This window comes from Leptonychotes weddellii, chromosome 7, assembly GCF_054177405.1.
Source record: "Leptonychotes weddellii isolate Sample4059 chromosome 7, ASM5417740v2, whole genome shotgun sequence".
NCBI lineage: Eukaryota > Metazoa > Chordata > Mammalia > Carnivora > Phocidae > Leptonychotes > Leptonychotes weddellii.
The window spans coordinates 130,467,325-130,478,950 of NC_138375.1; the positions used below are offsets into that span (position 1 = coordinate 130,467,325).

General features: G+C 40.2%; 1 protein-coding gene across 1 annotated transcript in view; it reads right to left on the reverse strand.

Moving 5' to 3' along the window:
- Positions 1 to 1,521: 1,521 nt before the first annotated feature.
- Positions 1,522 to 11,626, reverse strand: part of KCNN2 (potassium calcium-activated channel subfamily N member 2) — a 143,767-nt gene continuing 133,662 nt past the window's right edge. Inside the window, exons 6-8 of the mRNA XM_081825624.1 lie at positions 11,535 to 11,620; positions 5,192 to 5,261; positions 1,522 to 2,131 (exon numbers count right to left, since the gene is read on the reverse strand). Of these exons, the coding sequence (XP_081681750.1) occupies positions 1,841 to 2,131; positions 5,192 to 5,261; positions 11,535 to 11,620 (447 nt within the window). The 3' untranslated portion in view covers positions 1,522 to 1,840. The remainder of the gene's footprint in view (positions 2,132 to 5,191; positions 5,262 to 11,534; positions 11,621 to 11,626) is intronic.

Genomic DNA, 11,626 nt, shown 5'->3' on the forward strand with positions numbered 1-11,626 from the left:
ATTGCCAGGACAAATCAATCATCTTTTCAAAATTTCTTTCTTATGTCTAGTGTTTGCACCAAATACTGGATCTATTCTTGTATATAACCCAGAATCCATAAAAGAAAATTTTAATTTCATCCATGGAATAGACATCCCCATGAAGGTCGGATTTGAAGTTCATTTAACTCAGCAATGTGTTCCCAAAATGGTACTCTAAAAGTTTTTCTTTCACTTATTATTAAAAGACCTTCTAGGCCTCATCCTCACCCTACACAGACACATGTAAGATGTGCGAATGGCTTTTCTTTTCAGCCATTTGAGACGGGTAATAAATCATAAGCAATCCTCCTGCAATCTAAAGAAATCATCCTTTTATGTCCTTGATCTTGAATGGAAATGTCTGATTTTTGCATCAGTTATGGAGAATAGTTATGAAAGTGATTTTATTCATTGAATTATGCAAAGTGATGAGATTGAGCACTCTAGTTGTGGGAGCAGAAAATTACTTGGTAAGGTAGACACCAAACGGTATGGTGTAAAATAAAGGGGAAGAGGGCAAAAGCAGATTTCTCTGAAAATGTGGAGTAAATTTTAGGTTAGGTCAATCCAAGCAGGTTGGTTGAAGAACTGTCTAAATTGTGCCTTACTTTTGTGATGTGTTACCCCTGCTACTGTAGATCAGCTCTTCCGGTAGGCTCTGGAGACCATGAGCAGGTGAGGGAATTCCACACTGCTATCCCCTCTCAGATGGTTCTTCTAAACCCAGTCAATTCTTAAAGCAAATTTGGAAAGAGATGTGCTGGCCACATTTAACCACCCTGTTCCCTTTCCCTGCAACTGACCTTAACCGGCTGTGAAACAAGTGTGATAGAACTCATGAAATTGACAAGGTGCCATTTACTTCCTTGTACCAAATACACAAGTAGAGACTAAGAGGGGACCATTTGCCAGGTGATAATGGACATGTTGAGTTAAGCTCATTTATGTCCATTATGCTGTTAGGAACTATGCAAACAGATGCGTGTATGAATACGCATGGAATCCAAACCAAGCGCATCATGGGCCTCCCATAATAAACAAATATAAGGGAAAAGATGAAATAACTGGTTTAGACCAAAAAGTCTTCAGTATCAGTTCACAGACAGTAGTGTACCCTGATACTTTCTTTAAATACATTTCCTGGTAAACTGGGAATAAAATAATTCTAGAAAGCATCTGTGTCCCCCTCGTCTGTCTATATGCTTTGATGTAACAGCTCCACCTTCCAGATAATTTGGAAATAAACACAATTAGGAACTAGACACTGTAAACTCAAAAAGAATAGTAAGCTGCCTGTGTCAAATGAATGTGACTGTAACATTTTGTAATGGGGGAGCATCTTAGTGAAGGGAGTACAGGGTGATTGAAAGTCTTCTTCCAACCAGCCAGACTCTGGGTAATGGAAGTTATCAACGTGTATCAGGTGATAACCAGTCATCTTAGCTTGAAAACAATGTGAGAACTGAACCTTCAGAAATGTCAAGTGACCAAACAAGTATGTGCAGAAATTAACTTTTTTTTTTTATTATATATCATATAATGTAGTAGTAAAGTTTGTTTGAAGTGCATGAATAAAAAGTTAGTGAAATTACAGGAGGAACAATCTATATAGCAATAATAGGTGCATTCCTTGTGCATCTGAAAGGAAAAGAAAAAGAGTTTTCACTCATTTTGGCCTAAAACTTAGTGTCAGGTTCCCAGGATTCTGACATCAGAACCCGGATAACGCTGATTAGAACCATAGGGGCTTTACAATAAAAGCTAAAATATTGACCATATGATGGCAAAAAGTCTTATTTTGTGGTTGACTGATTCTCTTCTAGCTACTCTCTGATGAAGTCGGTGGCGCTGTGGAGGAGGACCGCCGTCGCCTGGACGAGGACCGGGACCGCTCGGCATTGTCGTAGCTGACGTGCTTGTCGTAATTCTCCATCTGAGCCTCGATGAAATCTCTCTGCTGTTGCCTGATGGTCTGGCTGATGAGCCCAGGGAGGGCGTGGATGCTGCCAATCAGAGTCTCTAGTTTTGTCTCCACGGTAACGATCCTCTTCTCAAAGTCTTCGCTCCGTTCATTTAGGTCGGAAATCATGTCATACATGATGTTCTGGGTCTACAAAACAGGATGGGAGACAGATAAGGAAACCAAGGACTAAGGTTTCAGGACACTGGCCCTGAAAGCAAACTGTCAACTCTCCAAGTCTGAGGGTTGGATTCCTTTTGGTGGCACACAAAGAAATAGGGGCATCAGCTAATGGAGCACTTGACTTTGCAAAGCAGATTTGGTATGTCTGTTCAATGGCAGGATTTAGAAATGTAGGATCTTTGGGGCCCCTGGGTGGCTCAGTCGGTTGAGCTTCCGACTCTTGATTTTGGCTCAGTTTGTGATCTCAGGGTCGTGAGACCAAGCCCCACACCTTGGGCTCTGCACTGGATGGAGAGCCTGCTTAAGAAAGATTCTCTCCCTTCCCCCCCACACCCTCCCCCTCCTAAAAATATGTAAGATTTTAGGCCTTAACCTGATCCAGTTGCAGAAAATGTCATACAGGTTTGCTGGTGGTATGCCCCATGATTTCTGGTGGTGTCGAGACAAAGTTGTGATTTAATATTTATGTAGATTTCTTAATAGCAGTTACAAAAGTTAGCACGTCACATTCGTTTTGCAACATGTAATATTTATTAGAGCAAGGGTAATTTTTAAAATGAAGCAGATTTAAAGAATAATCATAATAGTACACAGAAGGTACTGGAATGTAGCAAAAATTTTGAAGGTGGAATATGAAGGAAGTTTAGGACAAACTAATTTGGTCAAGTAATTTAGTAACTTAAAGCAAGAAAAAATTCTGAATGATCCTTTGTGGCCCTAGGTTTCAAATTACAGGCTCTCCGTTGGGTAAAAGCATCTTGAGAGGTAAAAAGTTGGGGGGAGATTAAGTTACCAGTCTACGCTGTTGGCTATGGGTTTATCAGAGCTGAGTGGTTTGAAAGAGGAAATGTTTTTTGTTCTCTAGCGGATCTTGAAATTGTCTTGATGAGAGGCTTTTCATAACTTGGACTCCCAGTTCTGTTTCTGGAGGGAACTGAGAGACCAGGAAGAAGGGAAGGACGGGCACACGAATCTCCTCCCATTGATGCTTTTCCCAAGTTTCAAAACCTTTGTTGAAGCTGTCCATCCCTCTATCTCATTTCCCTCTATTAAATGTGCTCTTTCCTGCTTACTAACCTCTTAATGGTGATAAATGAACTGATTAAGAGAGTTACTATTCAGGACACAGACACTTAGTTTGAGCTTGGTCATGGAGACAGAGCACATTAACTTTATTTTTTACTACATAGTCTTGAGAATATGGGAGCAACATCCATTCACTCAGAAAATACTGAACCCTTATGGCACAGCAACTCTGTAGCTGTAATAATAAGCATGGTACTCAAGAAATAATTTGAAAGAAATAGCGCAGCATATATCTGTGAGCATCCTGCCTTGCAGACAGACTCCTGAAGTGACATTATATAGTGCAGATTTATAATATTAAATTAATTATATATAGTAAAATGTTATATTATTTCCAAGTGGTCTGCTTTATTTACCCAATTTCTTTGTCATTTGGCCTTGGAGTGATGTAAGAGTCCGCCCCATCTTTGTTCAAGACGTGTCCATTTGAGAGCCACGTGTGTAAATATTAATTGAGAACATTTTCGAGTCTCATGTGTGCTGCCCACCTTCAATGCACGACATATGCTCTCCTGGGGGTAAGTCATTGAATTCTTCACTTACCTTCTATTTGTAAGGCCTCAAATACTCAATTTTTACATATTTATATTGCATGTGTCACTGATATACATTAAGACAAATATAATGTCGTTGTGTTATTTCATGAGGCTAGAATAAATAGGTGTAATTTTCCTAGTGATACTGGAGGCTTTATAAAAGACAAACAACAGGATGTACAGATCCAACTGAGAGTTGCCCCTTTATTTTTTTATTATTTTTTTAAAGATTTATTTATTTGTTTTGAGAGAGAGCGAGCATGCGCAGAGAGGGGAAGAGGGAGAGAGAGAATCTCCAACAGCCCCCCTGCTGAGTGCAGAGCCCAATGCAGGGCTTGATCTCACAACCCTGAGATTATGACCTGAGCCGGAGTCAAGAGTCCAATGCTTAACCGACTGAGCCACCCAGGTGCCCCTAGAGAGAGTTGCCCCTTTGAAAGCATTCGTGTTAAAAGGTTGAGAACTGGGGCGCCTGGGTGGCTCAGTCGTTAAGCGTCCACCTTCGGCTCAGGTCATGATCCCAGGGTCCTGGGATCGAGCCCCGCACCGGGCTCCCTGCTCGGCAGGAAGCCTGCTTCTCCCTCTCCCACTCCCCCTGCTTGTGTTCCCTCTCTGGCTGTCCTTCTCTCTGTCAAATAAATAAAATCTTAAAAAAAAAAAAAAAAAGGTTGAGAACTTCCACATGATGCCTCCTTTGGAATTAGCTCAGGAAAATGGAAGGTTGTCATTGTGGGCAAATATTCATATTTTTAAAGTGGAGTTGACTTGAAAGGAACAACCAAAAATCAACCAGATAAATCTTGTGAGTGTGACAGAAGAATCAAGGGACCATTAATGTGCTTTTTAAAAAGTACTATGATTTTTTAAATAATGAAAAAAGAATCCTAAATTATAAAAACTGATTCTCTTTTTTTTTGGAAAGATGATTCTCATGTTATGATGTAATTTCTTGTTTTTGTTTTGTTTTTTTTTAATTTCAACATTGTAGTCCTCTGAGTGGGCTTAAAATAAATAAAAAAATAATTTTATTGCTGAGTCCTATGTAGCCCTGAACATCATGGTCAAACCCAGGATGTAGTTCTGTTCTCAAAGGGATGAGACTGAATGACAAATATGAAACCCAACGGTATTGTCTCATATTCCACTTATGTTTCTTACTGTATTTTCAAGCCCCTGTAAGTAGGAAGGCTTTTAGAATGGGGGTTGAATAATTTATGTAGGGAAAGAGCATATGAAGGAAGAGTTTTAGGAAAATTCTGTTCAGTTGGGTCATTGGGTTTAGGGTGGTTTGTTGGCTTGATGCGTTAAGCAAGTTTGGGGTGTCATCCTCCAAAAGCACGATCAGTTACTGTGCAGTGCTTCATTCCAACAGACCTCATCACGAGGGCTGAGACCCCAAGCTTACCTTGGCCAGGTCCACCAAGGTATTGGCTTGGTCATTCAGTTTCCTCTGCTCCATCTTTACACTTCTTAATCTAAAAGACAGAATCTGAAGTCAGAAGGGCTCCTTCCTTTCTACTGCTCTCATAACGCCTTCCAAAGAGCATGCATAAAATTGACAAGAGCAAAGAACTGCATGGATAATGCCTTGAATATTTGGGGTCAAGTCCAAACTGGTTATGTATCTGGTACAATGAGAAGCATGCTTCCCCAACACCGCAAAAAAGGAAAAGAGTGAGAGAGAGATAGAGAGAGAGAGAGAGAGAAAGAGATGAGGTGTCCTTAGGACAACTATTTACCAGGGAGTTAAAAGTTGAACGGAGTAAGGCTCATAAGGATTTAACCATATGAGAAAAGTCAAAACATTCCTTAAAATCCCAGTATCGTTTCAAATAGACATAGGAAGAAATAGGCAAAGCGACGACAATTTCATCAATGTTGGAGCAGTGAGCACCTTCCTATGCCTACATGACTAGATACGGGGCATAGCCCTGTTCAGCTGGAGATGGATTGGGTTAGGTATTTGAACCTGATGAAACACAGTGATAAGTGAGATTCTTATTAGCAAAAAGAAAGCTTTTATTCAACCAGCAGCAAGATAACTCAAAACACATAATTCTCTTATTCTTCCTTGTGTTTCCCTTGACTTTTATCTTAAACTGCCATGAATTTGAAGGGGAGCCAGACCATTTCCTTGGGAGAATTTCCCTTAATTTTTTATTGTAGATAAAAGTCAGCAGACAATTAAAATGTCTGACAGATGGGACCACTACTCGTAAAGTTACTTTTAGATACTTTGAAATATCATTGCATATATCTGATTGACAGTCAAACAACCACTGGTTTGTTTTTTTTTTTTTTAAATCTTTCTGAATGACAACTCTTACTATTCCTTATTTACTATAATATTTTAAAAAAATATTTATTCATTGCTTACTCTGTACCAAGAAATGAAGATTTTCCAACAAGAGACAAGTGGTTTATTGTTCTTTAAGCCAACGATTCAGAGCCATGCTCCAGGAGAGGAGCAAGTCTCTCTCAGCTACTTAGTTAAAAAAAAAAAAAGTCCATGCTAACCTTTTTGCCTTGATGACATGTTGTTTGTAAAGTATAGTGTTGATGTTGGAGAGTCATCTTGATAATTTCCCAATTTAAATGAAAGGTAATTACAAAAAAGGGATAAAAAATTCACAGGGCAAGATTTTACTGCCAGGGAGATTTTTGCAACAAATGTTCATGATGCACAGTGATTTTGTTTTGAAACTACGATATCCAATATGTCCCCAAATCTGCTTGACAGTGAAGATAGAGTTCCTTCTGCCAGTATGGGTGTAACTGACACCTGCCTATAACACGATATTTAACCATCCAAAACAGCTTAAGGTTATAACATATCATTGCAAGTCTGTGTTTCTCTATTAGAATGCTTGGAACTCAGTTGATTGGCTCCTTTCTGTGCTATTCTAGAGATGGAATATGTTTAAGTGTAAAAGAAATTTACAAATATGTATTTAAATCTAACACGTCGTTGAGATAGATTTCTCTAAGTAGTTACAAGGATTACAGTTCTTGTGTCTGCCTTTTAAAAACAAGTCCCTTCCCTCCCCCTGCCAAAAAAAACAAAAAACAAACAAAAAAAAACCCCTTGAAACATGTGTGGGGTCATTCTACAGAAATGTACTAGAGAAAACAAAGGGGCCAGACATGGACTCCATTCTCCCTGGCCCTAATTTGACCTTCAGTTTCTTAATGGAGGAAACGAATAGGGTTAGGTGAGGACAGTGGTTCTGAAGTGCTGGATTTATACCAGCAGAGGTGTTCTAGATGGCTAAGTGACACGCAAATAAGAAGACCTTAAATACTAAACCAGATGGAGAGACAGTTCTCTTTAATTCTCTTCCAATTCATGATTATTACAGGAAAAATGTCTCAGGCTGGTTCTATCCTGTTTTTATCTCCCAACACCTGCTAGTCTCTCCTTTCTGAAAAAAGAGAGAGCAGAATTTCAGCTGAGAGCTTTCTGCAGGCAACAGTCCGTGGCTAGAATTCAACACCAGTATTGCAGTTGTTGGCTGATGCTGCCTTTACCTCTCTTTGCTGGGAATGGTTTTTTGGTTTTTTCATTTTGGTTTGTTTTTGTTTTTGTTTTTTAGCCATTTTGTGATAGAGACTTACATCAAGCTTTGTTTTCAGATTTAAGTAATAGGAGAGTCGGCACATGAATGACCCAAGTTTGGGGAACCAGATCAGAAGCCTCCAGCAACTAGTGAGTGCAGGCAAAGTCCTGAGCTTGGCCGGTCCCGCAGAAGGGCCAGAGTGCTGGTCCCTTCGCTGAGGTGAGTACTCTGTCTTCCAAACAGTGAAGCCTAATTTGCTTCTCTTGAATTCCTATATTATGTTTCTGACAGTAGAATTTTGCCCATTTTCTTTTCCACTAATCCGGAAAGCTGACATAGAGCAGCCTATTCTATTGGAATCCCCTGAGCTACTTGTACTTAAATCATCTTGCCTTGCTGCTTCTGAGACTGCCTGAACCATAGAACTGGCAGAAAAAAAGCCTACTTAAAGCTTCAGCTGTCAGAATAAAAGGTAAAAGGTGTGTGTTTTACTTCCCTTCCCCCCGCCCCCCAAAAGAAGAATAAGGAACATATGTTGACTTCTTCCTTGTGAACTTCACTTATCACAGGAAAAGATCATGATTTTGGATCACATTTCCATAGCAGCAATCAGACTACTAAAATTCACAAATAAAGGATCCACTTGGGTGCATGCAGCCAGTAGAAAATTCTGCAAATGTTGAGGGGAGCGGCTCACACAACTTACTTCCGAGCTCTATTTTCATTTTGTTGAAATAAAAAGACAAAACAAAAGAAAAGAAACTGTAAAATATTCTGGAACAAAATAACAGCGTGGTGTTCAATTGTGCACAGGGGGCTCGATTCATTGGCGGAAAGATCCTGTTAAGGTTCTGCAGGATTTTGGCACAGTGATCACAGAAAAACACTGTTCAATTATATTAGCATCCTTCACTGCTGAGAGACTGCCTCACCCGAAACACAGCGCTTTCTCCAGAACGAAGGTTCAGAAGGAAGAACCTCTACCAGGTCATTATGGCCTCTTTGATACTCGATGTCCAAGTAAACTACAAGACCCATTTTGGTCTAATATGAATGTCATAGGGACAATAGTCTCAACAATGGGATTATAATGTCAGTGTTTCTTGGAGGGGGTACATCTACTCCGAGTTGGGGCTGTTCAGAAGCCTGGCTTTCTGAAAGGTGGGTAATCCAAAAACTCAGCATCAGAGAAATTCTGTTTACTGAATTTCTCAGCTCCAAGACAAGTTCATGTTGATTGCTGGGTCTGTAGTTGAGATAGAAGAATGATACACTTTAAAAGAGTTAATGCTGATACCAGAAAAAGTGCTCAAAGGTCTACAGGCACAGGATGCTTCCTGGCACTAAGTGATGATCCCTAAAGACAGATCTGTTACTGGAAAGAGGACAGAGCCTGGAGAAGCAGGCATCTAATGGAGACTAGGGAGGCCATGTGTCAGGGAGAGACGCTGGGAAGAGGGGAGTCCAGATCGAGCCCCGGAAAAGCTCTCAGGACAAATGAGAGGATGGGAGAGGCCAGCAGAGCTCTAGCCAATGAAATTATAAATCTGTGTCTGAATAGTGGGCAATGGGAGCCTTGCCCTGAAGAATCGAGCCCTGTGTGCTTTCCTGCATGACTTCACTCACTCACTCAAAATGAGAGATTAGGCACGATCAGAATAATCTAGCCAAAACCCAGCCCATATAAATGTCCAGTTGTACTTTTTAATTTTTTTTTTTTTACAAAGTATAAGTACCCTCCCACATCAAAGGAAATCAGATAACCCCAAGACTAAGTTATAAAACAATTTAGAACATTTGCATTGCTCGAAGCTGATCTACTTTAGAACTACATTGTTGCTACTGAAGAAACAGAATGAGAAATGTCTGCAAGAAGCAGAAGAATCATGAATGGTTTCCTCTGTTATGCTATCCCAGAGCAGGATTCTGGAAGGCCCATGTAAGCTATACCTTGAACCCCTTAAGAGTGGGTCCGTGCACCTTCTAGAAATCTAACAATTGCTTAGGGGCAATTTTTCAACTTCGCTTCCCCCAATAATTTTTTCTGACATACTATAAAAATTTTCAAACCTGTGGCAAAGTTGAAAAAAATTTACAGTGAACACCCCTAAGCTGCCCCCACCTGCCCCAAGATTGGAGCATGAGTGCATTTTGCGACAAGATAGATAATAATATAAATACCCACCATTCACATGTGGCTACAAAATTATTACAGAAACCATCAAAGCAGTTTTTCCAATAGTTTTGTTATATAAAAACTTATCAATGGTACCCAAGGCCACTCACATTTCATTTTCTATTTAATAGGTACATCACACTGACAGAAAGGGTTATAAATATGATCCCAGAGGAAATGGCATGTGTGGTTGCTAGACCCATAGACTGACCACACCTGCCCACACACACAAAGGTAAGTTTTGTGTTTTTTTTTTTTTTAATATACCTGAACAATATAAGTTCGTATTGAAATATTAAAAGTACAAAGGATGATTCTCCACAGTATGGAGAAGTCTTGGATGAATGTTGGGTTTCTTGTGGTACGCATGTGGGGGTGTAGGAATGGCCACTCTACCAGGAGAGGGGTACCCGGGGACCCTTGAGGAGGCAGCCTGTCCTCAGAGGTGAAGGCTCAGTGTCTCTCTGGGGACTCGCTCTCTTAGTCTAAACTTTAAGGAACCAAGATGTGGAGGCTCCTAGGGGGTGGTATTTGGTTATAAAGGTAGCCATGATCTCCAGCAAGCAGTTTCTTCTTGGGAGCCAGATCTGATCCGGTGTCCCTCTGTGTTTCCCTTTTACGCATTCCCAGACTTGGACAGAGTATTATCTTAAAATTCTAGCCTTTCCTTACAATGGGATAAAAAGCATAGTTGGGGGCCCAGTGTGCCATCCCAGAGCTAAAGGGGAAATGATGTCACTTTGGGGCTGGTGGCAGCAAGAACGCGACTAAAGCGCTCTGAGGAGCCATGAGGGTGGGCTCTACTGTACTGTATGTGTGGAGTCTCCATTTTAGATCTCACGGTGCCTGGATTTTATTCTCATTACGGTAGTAATTTCTAGACAGAGTCCACATTGTAAGTGCTACTATTTAGAAACGCACAGTTGGAGGGAGAAGTGAAAGGGTAGCCCTTGAATGCTGAGTGATTTCCGAGAGACTCTCAGTGTAATATATTAGGTATGTACTATCTGAGGATATACAATAAAAACTCCAGCTTCAGAGCTTTCTGGTCTACCACACTAGGCAGCTCCGAGAAAGACACATCTTGCCATCTACTCAGGATACCCAGTGTGTTGACCTACCTTTCCATGATTCCCCTGGTAGGCTGCATGAGGAAAGCTACTTTTCTGGCCCATCCATGGGACAGATCTGCTCTTCCCCACACAGAAATGGCATGGACTTAAGAGCAAGGCTGTGCAGCCTCAAGATGGATGCCCACATGAATGTACTTACAGTAAGGATGCTGCCAGCCTGAGGGAGAAAAATTGGTGCTTTCAAGTCATTATTAAAACTCACTACAGAGGCATTTGTCCTTTAAAAGTCTATGATGGTTATATACAGTGTTACAACAAAATGGTGTGAAGAACTTCAACAAACTGAATAATGGTGGTCTGGATAAAGTCAGAATAATGGTAGAAGAGTGTAAGGTCTGCAGGCACTATAAAATCTATAATGAACACGGAGTGTATAGAAAATCCCCCAAGTCCTGAGTAAAGACTCATTTAAAAATGCAAGTATTAAATCAAGCATCTATATTATCTTCATAGAAACATGTTGGCAGGGTGTTAAAAACAAAATCCAGACAGGTCATAAAATAGTAAATGTTTGTCAAGATTTTGCAGTAGATACAAACTAAACATCCTAGAGCAAACTAGATGAATAATTAAGCTACAGTAGGAAATACAATTGCAACTGAAAATATTGTTTCTAAAGAGAGAACCTGAGAAGACATTTTAGTTAATACAGTAAATGACGATTCTCCCCCATAATGAATGATTTTTTTAGTCCTAAAAAGAACTGACAATCTTCTCAGCATTTCATTTGTGGAATTACTAAAATGCCAAATAATGTCTTCTGGGCACAGATATGACAGTGTTTTCTTTTTTCTTCTCTCACGAGAGAAGAATGACCAAGTGTGAGAATTTAGACCCAGAGCTACACAAGCAGGAAGGCAACAAATGAGAAATGGTACTTACTGGTGAATAGCTTGCAAGAATTTTCGTTGATGTTTTCTTACTTTTGCATGATCTATCTTTTTTACTAGCTTTGTATTTTTGTAAATTAGCCA